The sequence below is a fragment of the Euleptes europaea genome, chromosome 9 (genome assembly GCF_029931775.1).
Source record: "Euleptes europaea isolate rEulEur1 chromosome 9, rEulEur1.hap1, whole genome shotgun sequence".
Lineage (NCBI taxonomy): Eukaryota > Metazoa > Chordata > Lepidosauria > Squamata > Sphaerodactylidae > Euleptes > Euleptes europaea.
The window spans coordinates 83,847,422-83,869,262 of NC_079320.1; the positions used below are offsets into that span (position 1 = coordinate 83,847,422).

Genomic DNA, 21,841 nt, shown 5'->3' on the forward strand with positions numbered 1-21,841 from the left:
TCTTGAAGTCCAACCTACATGTCTGACTACGTACAGGTTTTCCTCTCCACAAGATTGTAAATTCCAAGAGTACGTGGTCACTACTACCCAGGGTGCCTACTACTTTAACCTCATCAACCAGTTCTTCCCTGTTGGTGAGAATCAAGGCTAAGATAGCAGACCCCCTTGTTACTCTGTCCACCTTCTGGAATAGGAAGTTGTCAGCAAGACAAGTCAGGAATTTATTGGATCTTGCATTTTTAGCAGCGTTGGACTTCCAACAGATATACGGGTAATTAAAATCTCCCATGACCACCATGTCCCGTCTCTTTGAGAACTTTGTGATCTGGTCTAGGAGCGTCCCCAATAAAACAGTATTTATTATACTGTTGGAGTTGTAGAGTTATTAAATGATGAAACTTAGTGACACGACCTGCAGAGTCAGTGCTGATACAAATGTAGTGGTGAGTCAGTAAAGTAGACAAACACACACTGATGTACAATATTTGCTTGCTGATATTGTCAAAGGGAAATCTCTATGAGCATTGGCATCAAAAGAGCACTAAGATTGCAACACACTTGTATTTATTTTAATCAAGCATACTGTGATGCAGGATTGGAGGCACAGGAAGAGCCAGAAATATTTTCCAGTTATGATTTTAACCCAAGATCAGATTATATCTAAAAACTAAATAAACTCCTCACAGTAGTCTGCATTTTACCACACGGCTCAGCAAAGTTTAAAGCCTTCCTCCAACTGAAGTTGCTCTACCCCCAGTGGAAGAGCCAATTCCATCAGAGGAAGTTGCAGGTGGTTAGTCATGTTAGTCTGTAGTAGCAGTATAAAACTAGTCTAGTAGCACTTTAGAAACCAACAAGAGCAGGGTAGAAATCTAATAAATAATAACAATAATTTTCCAGGGCATAAGTTTCTTGTGAGCCAAAGCTCACTTCATCAGATACAAGTATCTGACAAAGTAAACTTTGGCTCCCAAAAGCTTGTACCCTAGAACATTTTGTTGGTTTCTGAGGTTCTACTGGACTCAAATTTTGTTCCATCACAGGAAGGTTCCATAGGCTGGAGAAAGTGGTAGGATACAAACAAATGTGAGATTTTTTTTCTTTAGCACTCCTTTTTGCAACCTTGAACGTTTGCTGAATAGTTTTAGCTGGCTAATTGATATTTAAACCTAGGGATGGGGGTGGGGATCAAAGCTCCTCTTTTCAAGTTCCATAATTCTTTTTCTTTCAGTCTCTTAAAGTGCCCAAGCATTTTCCGCTGATTCCTTATTTTTATTTATTTCACTCCTCATAATTATCATTATCTAAACCTGATCACTCTAGTAATAAACCCAAGAGGAGTTATTTATTGGGCCCAAGCTGAATTTAGTCTTTTTTCTGTTGCATTTTTTATCCTAAGCTCTACTGACCTCCAGCTTTAGTTCTGAACCTCCAGCTTTAGTTTTGCTGTAACCAGCTGCAAAATGTGCAGACTGCAGAGGGCAGTGAGACACTAGACAAGTTCCTAAGACTCCATGTCTGTACTTTTCAAGGCATGCACACACACCCGCAGAGAGAGAATAAGCTATGCTTAAGGTTTACCAGGGCTTGGTTGCCTACACATGGTATGCAGGGCAGGAAGGGGAGAGTCACACCAGCAGTCAATTTTATGACATTGCACCATAAATTATGCAGAGGTCCCAGTAGTCCGGCAAGAGTCATTTCTGTATAATTACGATTATCTGGTGCATTGCCCTTTACATTAAACCTGCTTGTAGTTTTGTTTCACAATGAAAACAGAAGAAATCTCAACAGTGGTGAAAGAGATAGTGTCTCTCTTTTCCTGCCCCTAACAGTGAAACAACATCTGGGAAACTGACTTGGTTTAACTTCTCTCTGTCTGTCTAGTGCGCCTTCAGTATAACAAGCTGTCAGGCAAACTGATATTTGCGTGCAGATATATGATCTGATTATTCTTTTCAGATATCAAGGAGCGATTTACCAACTATGTACTGTTACTGATAGTTTGTCTAAGAAACATGGAGCAGTTTTCGTGGAATCCAGGTAATCTCTGCTGCTGCACAAAAAATATAGAAATGGGCTACAAACACAATTGTTTTGTATTCAGTGCCAAAAGCATACATATCTTTTGGTTGTACATGTTTGATGCTGGAACTGTAAGTATCTTTGCTGTGTCACCAGACCTGATGGTTGGAGTTTTGCCCAATGTTTGAGTTGTGTTTGCATTGTGCTGTAAATAATTTGCTTGAATGCTCTTGGAAGCATGTTGGATAAATGCATCTTGTATGGTGTGGCACCCTGACAAATTAAACTCTGCCACACTTAATTTTTTGAAGCTGCCAGTATCCACTGTTGTCCTGTTAGAGGATACCAAGTCTGTTATATCAGGCTGTCTACATAAGGCTTTTTGCTCTTCTTTCAAATCAGGAAAATGTTTGATTGGAGTATGATAGCAGATGGGAGACTCATTCAGTAGTATAGAAGCTGATGTTTCAGTGGTAGTATAATTCCAGCGAAGCACTTTTGAGTATCTTTGTTTCTAGCATAGTAGCATGGCTCCTTAACTGATAGTTGACTAGACACAACCATGACTGATCCTTGCTTTAGAACAGACAGATAGAAAGCATTGAGTGCACCTTTAACGTGCAGAAAGGATAAGCAGAAGGGAGGCTCTGTATTTTCTCCCTAGCTCTGTGTAGGTGCAAGGGGGAAGGCTGTAGATCATGCCTCCATGGGTTCAGGGTGCCAACTATGCAACCACACCCTGTGTGCCATTTGTACCTTTGGTTTTTGCAAGGTACAGATCACATGGTCAGACCTTATTGAATCTGGGGGTATTTTTTGTGAGTACCTAGGAAATTATGAAATGGGATGGTGGGTGCAACCACAAAATGGCCACCACTGGAGGTGGAGCCAACACAGACAGAAGAAGCCCAAGTGCAGGGGACAAGAGGAGTAATTTTTTTAAATACACTGGAAAAGAGGAGTGAGAGAATAAAACCAACACTGTAGTGGCAGCTGCCAGCCAAATAACATTATTTTAATCTGCACAGCCAGTCAGATTTCCAGTGGCCCCCCCACTTCCTAAAAACCCTTGGGTGCCAGGAAATGTGTTAGCAGGCACCACGTTGGGGACTCCTGGTCTAGCTCCTGTGCAGATGGGGGCTGAAAGACGCGGGGAATGGAAGTGGGCCAGCAGGCAAAGCTATAACCAACGTATATATGTACATTAATTAAACATCTGCACAGCACTGGAAAAACAGCTGCTTGTATGTGATCTTATTCTTGCTGTGGACTTATACACATGGTCTAGAGAAGTCCACGTTCACAGGAGCTTCATAATGTCTTTCCCGCTCTGAAGGAAGGTCATCTTGAAGCATTGGGTGTTTTTTGCTCCCATTGCTTGGAGAGGCAGGACAAAAGTTAAACTAACTTCCTGTCTTGGGGCGAGGAACGCCCACTGATCCAGTTTTTCTCCTGCCTCCGCGGAGAGAGGACGTCCCAGCCTTAGCTGGGAATTAGCTGGGAATTAGCCTTGGAACTTGAGACCTTTCCTATTCCCCTCTTCTCCAAGATTGTTATTTTCCTTCCCTCCCTCTGTTTTTTCTCGTCTGCGTCCCCCCCCCCGTTTGACTTTGTTGCGCCCGCCCGGACCTTCGCGGCTTCGGCTGCATTGCTCCGGCGTTAGGGCTGAGTCGGCTGGGCTAGGGAAGCCAAGATGGCCGCCTCCACGTCCTGCTCCGAGGAAATCGAACTTCTCTCGGACACTGATAGGGACGCAGCCCTTAAAGTGATTTCCACTGCTGGCCGCCCAGGCGGACCAGCAGCTCGGGAATCAGGGGGAGATATTCCACCCCTCCCCAAGCCCGATAATGGCGGCGGCGCCGCGGACACGGCAGGGAAGAAGAAGGACAAAAAGAGCGGGAACAGAACGACCCGCCGCCGCCATCTTAAGAGGAGCGCTGCCTCGGCCTCTAAGGTCCTTGCCGGTCCCTCCTCCAGCAACCGATCAGATGCTGCTAAGGGTAAAGTACCCCCCCTCGGCCGAGGGTGGGGCCCCTGATAATTCCCCATTGACTGAGGAACAAGTTCAAACCTTAATTAAAAACACCTTTGAGGATCATTTCCTCAAACTTCAAGCCCTTGTACTGAAAGCACAGAAGGGAGAGTCTAACACCCAGACTGAGGGCCCCAGGGATTCTGATTCTGCCTCCCAATCACCCTCCCAATCTTCTACATCCTCTCAAGAGGATCCAGCCTGCACCCAACCTAACCCACAATGGCTAACTAAAGCTGCTCTTAAGGCTAAGTCCAAGAATGTTAACCTACCCATTAGGGATGATGATTCTGTGGCTAGCCCGGAGTGTATACCAGGGGACTTGGAGGAAGGAGAATTCATTTCAGATGAAGAACTCCCCTCCACTCAGGAACAGCAGCCTAGGCTTTTCCACCATGAGGACTACCAGTCTCTCCTGGCTAAGGCATTATTTGCTCTAGACCTCCTGAGCGAGCCTGAACCCTCTGAAGAGCCTCAATCTAAGGTAAAACGCAGGGGGTGTAAGGATTATTTTCCCCAGGGAGATTCACATATTATCAAGGTTCCTCTCCCTGTACATTTTGAGAATCTTATAAGAACAGAATGGGACAAACCTCTTCACAATAAACAGTTTTCAGGCTCTGCCAAAAAACTTTACGACCTGGCTCCTTATGCAATGGAGTTGTTGGAGCTCCCCGTAATGGACGCTGCGGTCACTGCACTCCAAACCTCTGATTTTTTCACAGAGGATGGGGGAGGGTTTATCAAGGATATGCTAGACAGAAAGATGGATTTCCTTTCTAGAAAGGTCCACGAGGCATCCGCCCTTGCTATACAGGCCAACACCACCAGCGCACTGATGGCCCGAGCAACTAATGCTTGGACCAAGAAATTAATCAAACTTTTACCCACTGCAGACAAGAGAGTTGCTGAAGGCTTATCCAGAGTTCTACAGGCCTCTGCCTTCATGGCGGATGCATCCTTGGATGCTCTTATCCTGGCCTCCAGAGCAATAGCCTCCAATACGGCTATACGCCGTGCTCTATGGCTCAGACCTTGGCAGGTGGACTATCGATCCAAGGCCATACTTTTAGCTCACCCCTTCAAAGGAGGTAAGCTCTTTGGCGAAAGGCTGGACAAGATGCTAGTCGATACCAAAGACAAAAACAGGTACATGCTGAAAAATCAGAGAAAGGACAACAGACACTCTAATTACTCTCCAACATTCCGTTCCTCCCATACCCTCCCTAGGTTCAGACATGACCAGAGACGTTCCTCATGGTCCTCCCAGCGGGGTTCCTTTCGCAAATTCAATCGATTTGGAAGACCACCTCCCCCCCAGTCCTTCAAGGGAGACAAGTTCGACAAATTTGACAAGTTCCCCAGACCAAACAAACAATAATTTCTCGGTTATAGGCGGCAGGCTTCAGGGTTTTCTTCCTCATTGGACCTCTTCCCAGGCTGACTCCTGGGTAATACAATCCATTCAATCTGGCTATCTCATAGAATTTAAGTCTCTTCCTAGGGACAAGTTCCAATCCTCCCCAGTTTACAAAAATCCAGATAAACATAGAATTACCCTAAACGCCATATCACACCTTCTACACATAGGGGCAATTGAGGATGTACCCCTCCCTGAAAGGTCCACAGGCATATATTCTATATTTTTTACCGTCCCTAAGAGGAACGGCGACTGGAGAGCTATTCTCGACCTTAAATACCTAAACCGCTTTGTCCAGAAGAAGAAATTCCGAATGGAAACTCTACGGTCCATTCTTGAGGCCCTTCGTCCCGGCGCTCACATGTCTTCGATAGATTTAACGGAAGCATACCTTCATATCCCCATTCACCCCTCCCATAGGAGGTTCCTCCGCTTCAACTACATGGACTTACATCTTCAATTTAAGGCCTTACCTTTTGGTTTAGCTTCCGCACCACGTGTCTTTTCCAAAATATTAGTCACCATCATAGCATCTCTTCGAAGAGAAGGAATCCAATTACATCCGTACCTTGATGACATCTTAATTTGTGCTCCATCGGCCGCCCTAGCCTCTGACCACACTAACCGAGTAGTCAAATCTCTACAACTCCATGGGTTCATCATCAACAAATCCAAGAGTTCTTTGATCCCTTCTCAACGCATCCGCCATCTAGGAGCCATAATAGATTCCAACCTAAACAAAGTGTTTCTTCCCCAGGACAAGGCATCCAAGTTGGCCTTGACAGCAAAAACCTTGGCCTCATCATCGGCTCATGAGGCCTCATCATCGGCTCATGACTCTTGCAAGATTCCTTGGTTCGATGATTTCCTGCATCGACTTGGGACCGTGGATCCGCTTCCGTTCCAGACCTCTTCAGAACGCTCTTCATCCCTTCCAGCTCTTCATCGCCCACAAAATAGACAAGCGAATCGACTTGACCATAGATACCAGAAACAGCCTCAAATGGTGGTCCAACCCCAACAATCTCACAGTGGGCCAACATTACATTCACCCACCGCCAATTCAAGTATTCACCGATGCCAGCCTCGTGGGTTGGGGAGCAACTGTATCGGGCACCTTCACAAAGGGCATCTGGTCCCCCGCGGAATCCAAGTTGCATATCAATCTTCTTGAACTGAGGGCAATCCACCTGGCCCTTCTAAAGTTCCAGCCCTTACTACACCATCAACATGTCCTCATCAGGACGGACAACGTGGCCTCCAAGGCCCATATAAACAGACAAGGCGGCTCAAGATCAAGATCTCTAAACAAGGAAGCCATCGCCATCCTTTCATGGGCGGAAAAACATCTTCTCTCACTAAAAGCGGAACACATACAGGGGACCCTCAATTTCGAGGCGGATTGGCTGAGCCGCCAATCGATCATCGAAGGAGAATGGTCCTTGGATCCACAGATTTTTCAACAAGTAGCAGAGCTTTTCGGAGTTCCAGTCCTGGATCTGTTTGCCACAGCCCAGAACCGTCAGGTCCCTCGCTTCTTCTCAAGATTCTTCCACAGGGAAGCGGAGCAAGTGGACGCTCTTCTGTCCCCATGGCCAAAGGGCCTTCTCTACGGATTTCCACCTCTCCCCATCCTCCCAAGGGTGATACGGAAGATTCGCCAGGAGAAAGCGGACATCATCCTTATAGCCCCCAACTGGCCACGCCGCCCTTGGTTTCCAGCCTTGATGGAGCTGTCAGTCCGTCCTCCATGGCATCTACCATCCATACAATCTCTCCTCAAACAGGGTCCCATGTACCATCCAGATCCGGGATGGTTCCATTTAACCGCCTGGAGATTGAAAGGAACAGGCTTATAGCTCTTGGCCTTTCCGAAGAAGTTATCTCCACAATCCTTCGGGCTAGGCGCCCTTCCACTAATAGAATCTACAATTACACCTGGAAGGCCTTTGCTAGATGGTGCGCCCGCAAACACGCTGACCCTACCTCCCCCTCCCTACCACAGCTTCTCCAATTTTTACAGGATGGAGTCCGCCAAACCCTTAGAGCTGCTACTCTTCGTAAACAAGTTGCGGCTATTACATCAATTTGCCCTTCTATCGACGGAATTTCCATCTCTTCCCATCCACAGGTCAAGGCATTCATAAAGGGAGTAGAACAATCCACTCCTCCAGTGACGCATCGCTTCCCCACCTGGAGGCTCAATACAGTATTAACAGCACTCACTTCCAAACCGTTTGAGCCCTTGAAAGAAGTTTCTTTAAAGTTCCTGAGAATGAAGACTCTCTTTCGAACAGCCATCACGTCTGCCAGAAGAGTTTCGGAGCTGAAGGCCCTTTCCGTGCGCAGCGACTTATGTATTTTCCACAGACAGGGTCGTCCTCCGAACTGATCCTTCCTTTACTCCAAAAGTTCGCTCTCACTTTCATCAGACACAGGACATTAACCTTCCTTCATTCTGCCCTAATCCTTCCAATCCCAGGGAAGCAACCTGGCATACGCTCAACCTACGGCGAACCTTACATGTGTATATTTCCAGAACGGCCTCTTTTAGGAAAACTGAATTTCTCTTCATTTCCCTTAATGGTCCCAATAGAGGTCTCTCCATGTCTCGCCAATCCATTAGTTCAACCATTAGAGACTGCATTAAGGAAGCCTACTTAGCAGGTGGCATTCCGGTCCCGCGTGGTATCACAGCTCACTCCTTACGTAGTACCTCCACCTCAGCTGCTTTCTTTAAACAGGCATCGGTTGAGGAGATTTGTAGGGCCGCCACATGGTCAAACCCTTCCACATTCATTAGGCCGCATAAACACTCTAGCATCAGCAGAAGCGGCCTTTGGTAGACGCATTCTTCAGCATGTAGTGGAAGATGAGGACTCAGTTTCCCACCCAGATTAAGGGTTCTTGGACATCCCAATGCTTCAAGATGACCTTCCTTCAGAGCGGGAAAGGTACGTTGTTTACTCACCGAGAAGGTCCTTTCCGCTCTGAAGTAGAAGGTCATCTTGCCCACCCGGAGATGTAGCTCATCTTCCAAGGGTGGCTATCTGTTCGTTAGCCCATTTTCCTTACCTTCCTGTATTCATACTTAAAGTTACATGAGTTATAGAAGTTTATGACATTTAGAAGACAGCATACAACCTGTCGTGTGTCTCTTCTGTTATCTTGTTTAATCGTTTCTTGTTTGATTGTCTCTTGTGAGCTCTTAGTAGTAAAACTGGATCAGTGGGCGTTCCTCGCCCCAAGACAGGAAGTTAGTTTAACTTTTGTCCTGCCTCTCCAAGCAATGGGAGCGAGAAACACCCAATGCTTCAAGATGACCTTCTACTTCAGAGCGGAAAGGACCTTCTCGGTGAGTAAACAACGTACCTTTTTGTTATTAATAGTAATAATTTCATTTATATGGAGTACATTTCCTCAGAAGACAGTAGAAAGCCATTTTGTAGTGGGGAATATCTAGACCAGTGATGTCAAACATACGGCCCACAGGCCAGATCCGCCACCTTGGGAGCTCTTATCCAGCCTGCCGAGGCAGCCACACACCCCACTCTCGATCTGGGCTCACGAGGCATGGCTCGGCCCGACCAAGTGACATTTATGACGTATCCGGCCCTCGTAACAATTGAGTTTGACACCCCTGATCTAAATCCTTTTGATCATATAAGATTGCTTGTATGTTGTGGGGAAATCTGCAATTGTCTACTCAATGTTTCAGTTACGTATGACCTATACAACATCTGGGATTTTGCTGTGGTGCCAACAGAGCTTATGTTCTTCCATCATTACTTTTTGTACCATATTAAGTATGTACATTTTTTTAAAATCTTTACAGACCATCTATGGGTATTATTTCCAGATGTTTGTATGGTGATTGCATCGGAAATTGCGGTGGACATTGTGAAACATGCCTTTATAACGAAATTCAATGACATTACAGCTGATGTAAGTATTTTTTTTTGTGCCGTCAAGTCACAGCTGATATGGCGACCCCATAGGGTTTTCAGGGCAAGAGGTGTTTGGAAGTGGTTTGCCATTGCGTGCCTCTGCATCACACCACTGGTATTCCTTGGAGGTTGCCTATCCAAATACTTACCAGTGCTTACCCTGCATGGGCCTAGCTCCTGCACAGAGATAAGTATCAGAAGTCTCACCTGCATTGGCACGCACACTAGAAGTATGTAAGGCCATTAGAAGATATTCATGACCCCAAATCCCCATTAAGCTAGCCCTCCTGCCTTGATAAAAGTTACCTGTGTGTTCACAGGGAGGGGGAAATATTACAAGGGCTGTCTTCAGATCTATGGCAATCTGTGAATGGATTATGCCCTTCACTTGAAAATTGCTGATTTTTAAAAAAATCATACAGATCATACTTTACGTGTGACATATAGTGCTGCTGAAACCGCTGTCCTGTGTTGAATTGCTCCTCTTCCCTTATAACATATAGGACCACTTGCCTCATGTGATGATGTCATCACGTCAGAGAGAAGCAACCAGTCACATAACCCCATCCACCTTGGGAGAGATTGAATAAGAAGCAGACTAGAAGGCCCAAGCTGTCCTTTCTGAAAAGTCTGTTGAATTTTTCTATTGCAGTATATTGAACAACGGTTCTGCATACTACACACATAATATAACGTAGGCGCTCCTTTAATATCCCATTACTATGATTCTTTAGAGAGGATGAAATGTGTAGTCCTCTTCGAAACCACAAGATGGTTGTATGACTAACTTGGTATCATTACCACTGTCCAATCTATGTTTGCCTTGAAAATTTCAAGAATACATGCAGGGGACCTGAAAGGACTTGAGGGAGGTTTCTAATTTTCTCCTCCCCCAATATTTTCTCTTTCCCTTTCCTGAAAACCCCTATAGTCTCTTCCCTTTTCCTGCGTCCTTCCTTCTCTCCTTCCCACCTAACAGCCAGCCTACCTTTATTTGCCCCCCATCTTCAGCCCCTTCCCTGAGCAGCCTGTACCCAGGACAGCTATGGTCCAGTTGCATGGTAGGGAATGTGCAAGGACTTCCAAGGGGCACTTCACTTTCCCCTGTATCACCAATCTTTCCTTCTTCCTGGCAGCCTCCCATATCCTTTCCCTGCCTCCTTGTTACCTATCCACCAACCTTTTATCTGCCTCCCATCCTAAACTATATTTATTTTTTTATTCATTTATGCCAGGCTTGTCCAAACTGCGGGCCCTGGGCCGCATGCGGCCCAGGAAAGCTATGAATGCGGCCCAACACAAAATCGTAAACTTACTTAAAACATTATGAATCAGCTATCATTAGTGTTAGTGTATTTTATGTGCAGCCCAAGACAATTCTTCTTCTAACAATGTGGCCCAGGGAAGCCAAAAGATTGGACACCCCTGATTTATACCCTGCCTTTCTCCACATTGGGGACCAAACCAACTTTAATCATTTTCCTTTCTTCCATTTTATCCTCACAATAACCCTGATAGGTTTAGATGCTGTGACTGGCCCAAAGGTCACCCAGTGAGCTTCTGTGGCTGAACGGTGATTTGAACTTGGGTCTACCTATATCATAATCTGAAACTCTAAACACTGCACCATACTGGCTTTCATGGGGTGGCTGCTGTTGAACTGTAGCAAGCTGGGTGCATCAAGCAAGTTGGGCCTGGGTGCATCAAGCAAGTTGGGTGGTATCAAGTTGGCCAGTGGTTGCTGCCAGGCCTGGCCCTTGTGAGCCCTGTCTCAAAGGGCAAAACATCCCTGGATGGCCCTGCCCGCGCCCCCTGCCTTTTACTGACAGAAACCACAGTTTGAAGGCTGGCAATACTGTTGTGGTTGCCAGCAATGGCCACTGAGGGCATCTGTTTCATAAAGGTACAGGCACTTGTCATTTGTGGGGGAGTTTACCCCTCCTGTTATTTTAAGATTTCAGATTTTTCTGTAAACCTGAGGTAGTTTTCACATTTGTAGGAAAATCTGTCTTGCCTGTTCATGGCTCCAGTCTCCACATATAAGTATCCACAATTTGGCTGCATTGAGAATTAGCTATATTGTTGATGTTAGAAGCAAGATGAAAGATGAGTTAGCATTTTTATGTCATCCAAACCATTTGGGGAGGAGGAAGTGGTATAGGAAGCAAATTTAGGATGCTAATTTGACATCTTGAAGTAACATCACAGTATCATATTATTGGAATAAGTTTATTAAATGCATGTAATCAATTTCCTTAAGCCTGAGGCATTTAAATATGCCCTATTTTTCCATAGAGAGTGCAAACATTACAAAGTGATAAGTGAAAGTACCATAAGACCCAGCCTGCTAGATTTGATATGGGGAAAGTCCTATGAGGTCTCTTGTTAACATGCTGCTTGGGTGTGATACACAGACTTAGCGTGGGAGAATGGTAGTGCGTAACCCACCTACCCCCTGGGGGGGGGGGTTGACCTAAAATAGTATTGCTGGTTTTCAGTGAGAGTTGCAGATGCTGAAGCAGAATCTAGTTTATGAGCCTCAAAGCAGTTACATCCTTCTAAAGCTTTTTGAAATTGTGTGTACGTAGCTTTCCTGTTTTCTACCCACATTCTTGGTTTTATTTTCCTTTGAAATAATCCTGTGTGTAAAGTGCCGTCAAGTCGCAGCCGACTTATGGCGACCCCTTATGGGGTTTTCAAGGCAAGAAACTAACAGAGGTGGTTTGCCAGTGCCTTCCTCTGTATAGCAAGCCTGGACTTCCTTGGTGGTCTCCCGTCCAAATACTAACCAGGGCTGACCCTGCTTAGCTTCTGAGATCTGACGAGATCAGGCTAGCCTGGGCCATCCAGGTCAGGGCTTGAAATAATTAGCATCAATCAAAAGACATGTTTGACATCTTGCTTCTAACTACATTGCCTTTGAAGAAAGATTTAGCTATTTTCAATAAGCCAAGCCCTGTCCAGTTTACAACAGGTTTGCTTTGAAACACTGCCCAAGTGTGTTTCTAGCATCTCAACATGAGTGTGAGTGACATACCTAAGTAGCCCATCTGTGTCAAAGGGCATGTCGGTTCAGCTCTGCTTGCACTGGATTGTAGTTGGACCAAGAGCCATTTATTCAGGCTGCAGTCTTTGAACATCAGTATTCTTAGCAATAGTGTCTTTTCTGGAACAAACAGTTTGATGATTGCATTCATGCCCTCACCCCACCTACTGCTGGATCAGCAATGAGTGATTGAGTCTGATGCACTTCTGGAGTTCTTGTCAATGAATGCTCATGTCAATGAATGAAACAGCCCCGTGTTTTTTATGTGAACAGAGCTGAATCCCACTCACCCATCCCCGCTCCTGTGTATATCAAAATACCTGTGAGGCACTGCATTTAGATTCTCCAACTTTACCTTTTGCCTTACCATATTGTACCCATCTAATTGGTGCACATGGTTGTCAAGTAGCAGTGGAAGACCATCAGTAATATGCATTAAGTATACAAATCGAAAATTATTGTTATAGTGAAAAGTTTGTAACAATAATAACCCTGGTTTTGGTATAAATTCTGATAAAATCTTAAAATGGACCTGTGTGCTTTACCGTTTTCTCAGGTCTACAGTGAATACAGAGCTAGCCTTGCATTTGATCTTGTTAGCAGTCGACAAAAAAATGTAAGTGTGGAGGTGGAAAGGTTCTGTTTCTTGTATTGGTCAATGTTAATGTTTTTGTTTCTCAAAATTATTTATGTATTTAGAACATTTTCATGCTGCCTCTCCAGGGAACCTGCCTGTGGCAGCCTTTACAATGAAACATAATAAAAAATGGATGTGAGTAATTATTTGGAATAATTGTTTTAAAAGCTAGACATCCTAGAGCAGGGGTGTCAAACATATGGCCCGCAGGCCAGATCCTGCCCCTTGAGAGCTCTTATCCGTCCTTGATTTGGGCTAGCGAGGTATGGCGTGTTTTGTCTCCATTCATGAGAACTGCTTCTCTCGCTGTTGCCTAGCAATGTTTATCTTATTCTCCCGTACTAGTGTTTTTAAGCAAGTAGCCTCTTAGGGATCTCTATTGCTAACCTTGCCTGCCTGCGTGCAGTCAGTTCTTTTATTTTGCTCTTTAGTTCCTAATAAAGTTTTACTGCTTCAGATCTACCTGTCTGGATGAGTATGTTTGAGGGATACTAGGGGCAGACACCTGAGACTAACAATTACCTTAGGTAGTTCATGAGAGGGAGGGCATCTTGGCCATCTTCTGGGCTTGGAGTAGGGGTCATTGGGGTGTGGGGGGGAGGTAGTTGTGAATTTCCTGCATTGTGCAGGGGGTTGGACTAGATGACCCTGGTGGTCCCTTCCAACTCTTTGATTCTATGATGTGTAAATTTTAGGGCAGGAAGAGGGTATCATAGCCTATACTTGTATGACTGTCACGTTTCATGTTTCTGTAATTTTTATGAGATTTTTACTCTCCCATTAGATTATCTAATGAAATGGTGTGAAATGTCTTTGCATTTTGCTAGAACAATGTGAGAAAACTTGATCTTCCTTTATAGCTCAGTGAATTTAAATTGCATCAATTTTAATTGGAATCACAGGCAAACATATGGTGTTTTGCTAGTTTGCAAGGCTGGTTCTGCCAGTTAGAAGTACAGTTTTGTTTTTTCTTAAATGGGTGCCTTAGAAATGGTACAATTTAGAATATGTGGCCAGTCCTAATAGAACTTGTCCTACTTTATTTTTAAAATCCAGTTCTTTTCCCCCAGGCATACACAGATTACAGTGATTCTGTTTCCAGGAGAATGGGCTTTATTCCTCTCCCATTGGCTGTTTTAGTAAGTCATGTATTTCTTGCCATATTACATAGCCCTTCAATAATAGATAAAAATGTACCAAGGGAGGAAATGTTAAATATTTTTCTGATAGCTTCAGTTGGGGAGAACCTCTGAAGGGGAAATGATTGAAATTTAGAGGCCAACCACTCAACCTAACCATTTTATGCATTGTACAGTTGGGGTAAAATGGTATAAGCTGTTGATGTAGCTTTTAACATTTTTAAATACCTTAGTATTTTAAACATTGCTGGCTTTTAGAGTATCTGAATATGGGTTTCAGTTTAAGCTCGGATAAAGAGGCTACCTTCCTTGCTGATGATGAATGGTTGATGAAATGGGATTATTTTATAACGTTACACTGAAGCAACAGCAAGTTGAAGCTAATAAATATTAGTGCTTGTATGGAACACAGATGTTATGGCCCTATTGCAAATAGAAATACAGGGAGGTGGTAACTTGGACTTTCTCTCTCTCTCTCTCTTTCTCTCTCTCTCTCTCTTTCTCTCTCTCCTCTTATTTATTAACTTCTATTAAAACATGCCCTCCCTTTCTTTTCTCTAGCTCATCAGGGTGGTTACCAGTTCAGTAAAAGTACAAGGTGTATTGGCTTGTGCCTGTGTTGTCCTCTTCTACTGTGGGTAAGTGCAACTCTCAGACCATTTTGTGAAATTTTCTCTTTTCATTTAGACAGCTGAAAAAATAAAAAACCACTCAAAATCTACAACATTTTAACTTTAATTGCTGTTTAAGTAGCTCAAAGACTCTTGTTCTCACTCATGTTCTCTTCTTTGGCTTCTACAATGGGTGGTTTGCTGATGAAAACAAAGGTGCTGGTTTTAAGGTGCTGCCATGGATCAAATCACTATTTACATCTATGTTTCAGAGGGTAGCCATGTCGGTCTGCAGTAGAAGGGCTAGATTTTAGTCCAGTAGCACCTTAGAAACCAACAAGGTTTGAGGGGTATAAACTTTCAAGAATCAAACCGGCCTTCATCAGATTGTATGTGACGAAGGGAGCTTTGACTCTCAAAAACGTATACCCCAAAATCTTGTGGGACTGTAAGGTGCTACTAGACTCGAATCTAGCTCATTCACATCTTGTGTATGCTGAGCGGTGGGGTTCTGTTTTCTGCAATTATCTTGAAGAAAAAGAATGTGCTGTCAAGTCACACCTGATACACGGTGGCTCCAACCATGGCGTTTTCAAGACAAGAAAGGGGCAGAGGTGGCTTGCCATTGCCTTTGTCTGCACCGCAACCTCTGTCTTCCTTGGTGGTCTTCAGTCCAAGTACTGACCATGACCAACCCTGCTTAGCTTCCAAGTTTTGACGAACTCAGGCTAAGCTGGGCTGTTCAGGCTGCTGGCTGTCATCATCTTGAGTGGCATAAAAAAAATCAGCAACTCTCTCTCTCTTTTTAAATAGTTTTATTTCTTTTATAAACTAACAAACAAACATAACATCATATAATGACATATAAACATACACAATGACATATAAACATACACAATTACCACATTAAGGTTAACATGGAGCTTACTTTTTTTTAAAAAAAAGCATTACACCTTAATAATCAGCCTCTTTAAATTTCAGTCCTCTATATCATCATGTCTTCCTACGTAGTATAATTTTATTGTAAATCTATGTATATCCTTAGTCATTTTTAAAAATTTAGTTTTTTCTTAATTGTTAGCTATATAATATAAAAAGATATTACATTTTTCTTACAATTCTGACATTGATCTATCATGTATCAAATAAGTTAGTTTGGCCATGGTTCAATTCTGCTAACTTATTCTTCTGCAGCTTTCTCAGTAGGATTAAATAAAGCAATATTTAGTTCTGCAACCTGATTCCAGTGAGCCTGCATAATTAGTAATTCAAAAGGTCAAATGATTTAGGTCCCAACCCTGTTGAAATGCTGTGAAATTTCCGTACACATCTTTTCTCAAAAAAAAATTCCTCAGATTTTTTTTCCTTAGTAAGAAAACATCACTTTTTTCTAGAACTCTTGCACAATGCCAAAATGTATTTCTCCGGCTTGTGACTAAAGCTTGTTGCCTGGATCCTGTTGGACTTGTGGGGGGGGGGGGGCAGGGGGGGTTAAGTTCCACTGAGGGCAATGAGACTTAAAGTTGCAATCTTACACACGCTTGGGAGTGAATCTCCTGGTATTCTGTGGCTTACTTCTAAGCAAACATATAAAAGATTGAACTATTAGTTGTGTCTGACTTCAGATGTACTGGAGCCATAAAATTATTAAAAGGGCCAAATTAGCCTTGGCACAGGAGATCTGGATTCAAAATTTCCTGAAATGCTCATTCGGGGGGTGGCTAGTTGGCCTCCACATGGCTGCTATAAAGATTGGGGGAAGGAGTGATTTAGACTGGGGCAAGGGGCATGCATTGGAAGAAGGGGCATGCCCCTCCTGTGGAATTCCTTACCTGGTCTTCAAAGCAACGTGTAACATAGTAATTCTGAAAGAAATAACAAGAGATTGTGTTCACCAATCTCACATCTGCTTTGACCCTCAATATATTAAATTGTTGTAACTGTCTGGCTATAGAAGTATTATGAACCTGCAGTGATTCAGTCACCTCTTTCCCAGGTTTTTAGTTGGCTTGTCCAGTTGCCGGTGCAGCAGTTGACCCCTAGCAGTTTGGCCTCGGTCCTTTCAGTTGGTTGTTTTGGAGTAAAGCATTGATAGCTGGTGGTAGCATTTATGAGTTACTGCACAAGAGCTCTGGAGGGATCTGACTCAGAGGGATCAAACTAAGCTGCTTCTTGTTCAAGAAATGGAATCTGCTTACAGGGACTTCTTTTTTTTTTTCAGGTTAATCTCGCTCAAAGTCCTTAACAGCATTGTGCTGTTGGGAAAGTCATGCCAGTATGTCAAAGAAGCAAACATGGAGGAGAAGTTGTTCAACCCCCCTCCTGCCGGCACCCCCGGCAAACCTCTTGGTAAACAGCAAAGCAAGTACAAGTCCACTCAAGGTGAGTGGAACCATCTTGCTTATGTTCTGCCCCTTTGCTGTGCCTGTGCTCTTGTTGGAAGTGCTGTCTAGCAGTTCCTCTCCAACTCCAGATATGAGATTGTGTCAGTATTATGTTCATAAATCTCTGTATTGGCTGTACCTGATCTCATTGCACGGTATAATTCTGTAATCATGCTTCTGCGTGTTTAAATCATAGATGTGGTTTTCCTAGTAAATCAGGAGTCTGCCACCTATGGTTCCAGAGCCAAATGTGGCTCAGTGCAGAACCAAATAGGCCTCTTAAAAAAATGAGAGCTTAACTTAAAGATACAGTGGAGGAGTAAGTGCTAGAATAACCACTGTGAAGGGAATTATGGACTGATGGAATAACTGACTGATTTATTAGGAGGCAGTCACTCCCCAGAAATGGGAGGCAAAAATTTTTATGGGAATAAAGGGCTTCTTGCAGATGCTTTACAAAAAGGGAAATGATAGAGGGGAACATTGGCCAGTAACCCAAACGTGGAGCATGTACTGATGTATCCCAGTGCACTGAAACAAAATGTGTGCCAAGTCCTAATAAAGGTCGCACAACAACCAGTTTGGGCTGCGGACACTTTATGGATAATTAAACAGTGAATCAGTAATGTTCAATTGTATATTTTCAGTTAGCGAAATATGCTTTCTTATACTGACTTTCTAATCTCTTGCTCTGAATTGTTTGGCTCTTGAATTATAAAAGGTTGCAGACCCCTGTAGCACATATTAAATCATTAATGTGAGCAGTTCAAATATGTGACTTTCTTATGCTCAAACTTTGGTCCTTCCAGATTTTTTTAAAAAAACAAAATTGACCACAGGGTTTTTTTTAGCTGAAGTGGCAGAAGGTTTGCCAGACCTGTCCACCAGTTGTCTAACTGATCCCGCTTGATTGAAGCCATATTGTGCATTTTCCATTACAATTTTTTAACAAAATGGAAGGACGTACCTTTATAATGTTGCCTGCCTGCAGTGTTAATTCTTATGCTTCGTTTCTAGTTTGCACAGCACCTATATTTCAAATAATATTAATTTTTTAAAACATTTTATTTATTTAATTAAACAAGAAAAAAAAAGAAAATACATTCCAGGAGATCAAAGTATATAAGCTTTACGCTGCAACTTCAAAACAAAACCAAAGAGGGAAAAACAGCAACACATCCCTTCCCCTCAAGTATACTCTTGTTTGTTCTCAATTTAACATTGACCTGATTTTGCATATTTATATATCAATTCATATACAGTGTAGAATCTCAATCCTTACATTTTCCTCTGGGTTAACCCTATGCTTATGCTGAATGTATGGTTGCCGTATTTTGATAAAGTTTTCTTGGGCAGACTGGTGTAGCAGTGGTTAAGAGCAGCAGACTCTAATCTGGAGAACTGGGTTGGTTTCCCCACACCTCCACACACAGCTTGCTGGGTGACCTTGGGCTAGTCACAGTTCTCTCCGAACTCTCTCAGCCTCACCTCCCTCACAAGGTGTCTGTTGTGGGGAGAGGAAGGGAAGGTGATTGTAAACCGGTTTGAGACTCCTTATGATAGAGAAAATCGGGATATAAAAACCAACTCTTCTTCTTTTTTCTCGCATTTACTTGAGGAAAGTACATTTTTCCATATACGTAATGAACCATGCCTTCTGCAAAACAGGGTTGCACTTACCTGTAACTGTTGTTTGAAAATATTGACTTGCATACACACAGATTACTTGCACTCTCACAGTGAAGTTCCTTGTGCTGTGGTGAAAGCTGCTGTCAAAGCAACTTTTAAAAAATCTGCAGATAATCTGATCTCCAGTGGCAAAAATCCCCACCTGGCCCCTCCCACTTCTTAAAAACATGTGGACGCCATGAGTGGTGTCGGTGGGTGCCATGGTGTACACAGGTTCCATGCTGAGGGACCCCTATGGCTGATATGGGGTGAGAGAGGGAGAGAAAGAGGAAGACTCTGAGGCAACTGCCTTGTGGTCTGAGAATGCCCAGTTCCCCACTCTGGTGTATAGGTTCTTTAAACCCCAGCTGCCCACGATCAGATAAAAAGGAGGCCACAAGCATTGGGACTTGGTAGCGTGTATGCTGTGTACCCCCTAAAGATCTCTTTCTTGGAAAACTGCTTGACCAAAGACATGCTGCCGTTGCCCTTCACTGCCATTATTAGAATGGATTGCCTTAGTCTAGGACCCCACTGGTCTATATGGTTACTACTCTAGCAGGACCTCTTCTCCCTTTAAGGGACAGATTATCTCCTTCCCAGGACTCTGTTCGTGGCCTATTGTCAGATGTTCTGGCATGAAAGCCAGCATGGTGTAGTGGTTAGGAGCGGTGGACTCTAATCTGGAGAACCAGGTTTGATTCCCCACTCCTCCACATGCAGCCTACTTGGTGACCCTTGGGCTAGTCACAGTTCTGTCCGAACTCTCTCAGCCTAGCCTACCTCAGCATGTCTGTTGTGGGGAAAGGAAGGGAAGGAGATTGTAAGCCAGTTTTTCTCCTTAAAAGGTAGAGAAAGTCGGCATATAATAATAATAAGAGTTTGTTTTTATATGCCAACTTTCTCTACCACTTAAGGAATCATCAAACCAGCTTACAATCACCTGAGACTGAGAGAGCTCTAAGAGAGCTGTGACTTTCCCAAGGTCACCCAGTTGGCTTCATGTATAGGAGTGAGGAAACCAACCCGGTTCACCAGATTAGTGCACCACTCATGTGGAGGAGTGGGTAATCAAACCCAGTACTCCAGATTAGAGTCCTCCGCTCTAAACCACTGCTCTTAACCACTATACCACGCTGACTCTCTATAAAAACCAACTCTTCTTCTTCATGCCATGCAAAATTCATCTAAGCGACCCCACACACAACAGTGAGAGGAATGGGTGGCCCAACGTCTGCTCCCACCAGCCATGGAATAGTCAGAGTGTCCCCTGGGGCCAGGGGGGCTTTTCCATTCACTGTCCTCTCTGCTCCTCGTCATCAATTACCATTTTATTATTTAGCTGTATTAATTTGGTCAGAGATAGAACTTTAAAATTTGGGGCTGGTGTTGCTTCCTCACATGATATCTGAGAGGGAGCCCAGATCTGCAACCTGCTGGTTTATCAGAAATGTTTCTGAAAACTTAAAAATAATTTGCTATAAAAGCCTGCTTAAGTATTCTAGCAAAGCTGACATTGTACTCTTGAGCTTTCAGGTGTGTATCAGAACAAACCATTAGATAAACTCCACTGCAGCTTCTCCCACTGCTAAGCTCTGGTCTTTGCCAAGGTTGATGGACAAGGCCTCTGTGCAGATTTTATCGTTTGAATGCAAAGGTATCAAAAGATGCCTACGTGGCAGCAGCCATCATAGGTTAAGAACCTGACAACCAGGCAGTGCAGTGACTAAAACATATTTTTGCAATAATTATCATGTCCAGAGCTGTCATAAATACTCTGCCCCCACCCCTCACCCCTTGTCCTAATTTCTGGTTTTTTATGCATGGATTTTTACAGATGAAAACATGTCTGCATCAGTGACCAGTCAGCCCGTGCACCAGAAGGAAAACACTGCACCACAGCTTGTGACAAGCAGCTCTGATCAGTTCCTGACAACTCCTGATGAGGATGAAAAAGATATTTCCCTGGACAATTCAGAGATAAAATACAGATCTGCAAAGAAAGATTTGTTGGAGATAGACAGGTTCACAATTTGTGGAAACAGAATTGACTGAACATTTGTAAATAAATGTGCTGAGGATACTGAGCTGTTGGAACAGCAAATGCTACCAGGATAGAGGGACACTTGCCAAATAGGCACTTAAAATATTTATTTAAAAATTAAGTTATTAATGGCAACCCTATTGTGATGAATAACTTGGCTTCAGGACTGGTCAGGTTTCAGCTTGGAGTTTTTGGAAAACGTGATTAGTGTGAAGAAATCTTCAGCTTAGCAGAGCTACAGCCTCGCTTTCCTGGAAATAACGTGCAGAGAAAGAAATTAATTCATTTATGCTCTTTGAACTGTGCTTCCAAAATATATCACTTTTTGCCAAGATCCCTTCACCAGAAGGAAACTTTGGAAATGCGTTTGCATCTTTAATGAGAAGCACCTCTTTCTACCGGCTTTCATAAGCAGCTCCAAATTCTTCACCTGCCATGAGCCTTTTTTCAAACTTTCCTTACAATAAACAATCAAGATATTGCCCACCAGAAGATGGTTCAAGATGAATTTCAAATAATCCAAATAAATTATCCTTAAATGAAAGATTTAATGCATAATATTTTTGTCTAAATATTAAGCCAGCTACTAAAAAAATAAGAAAAATGGAGTAGTAGAGTATGCCCATTAACTAGGCAAGTAGAGCTTTTTTCTCTCCAGTTTGCACTGTATTTTAAAAATGAAAAATTAAATGACTTTGTGAAATGTGAACACATCCACACTTGAGGGTGGAAGGGGCAGAATCAAGATGCGGGATTCCAATTGGCACATAAGCGTTTTACTTGCAGCTGTGAGCCCTTGTGTTGAAGAAACACTGTCTACATTTTGTGTATCAAAAATCAGCTTAAAATGAGCATTTTTCTGTCTTGGCTTGAACAAGCACATGGCTA

The 21,841-nt window shown here is 43.4% G+C and overlaps 1 protein-coding gene across 2 annotated transcripts in view; it reads left to right on the top strand.

The window, feature by feature from the left end:
• TAPT1 (transmembrane anterior posterior transformation 1) overlaps nt 1–21,131 on the top strand; it is an 86,856-nt gene extending 65,725 nt beyond the window's left edge. For both annotated transcript variants that reach the window (XM_056855336.1, XM_056855337.1), the window contains exons 7-13: nt 1,963–2,043; nt 9,313–9,422; nt 13,027–13,086; nt 14,178–14,246; nt 14,808–14,884; nt 17,079–17,239; nt 20,747–21,131. In XM_056855336.1, coding sequence (XP_056711314.1) covers nt 1,963–2,043; nt 9,313–9,422; nt 13,027–13,086; nt 14,178–14,246; nt 14,808–14,884; nt 17,079–17,239; nt 20,747–20,964 — 776 coding nt within the window. In that variant the 3' untranslated portion in view covers nt 20,965–21,131. The remainder of the gene's footprint in view (nt 1–1,962; nt 2,044–9,312; nt 9,423–13,026; nt 13,087–14,177; nt 14,247–14,807; nt 14,885–17,078; nt 17,240–20,746) is intronic.
• The last annotated feature ends 710 nt before the right edge of the window (nt 21,132–21,841 follow it).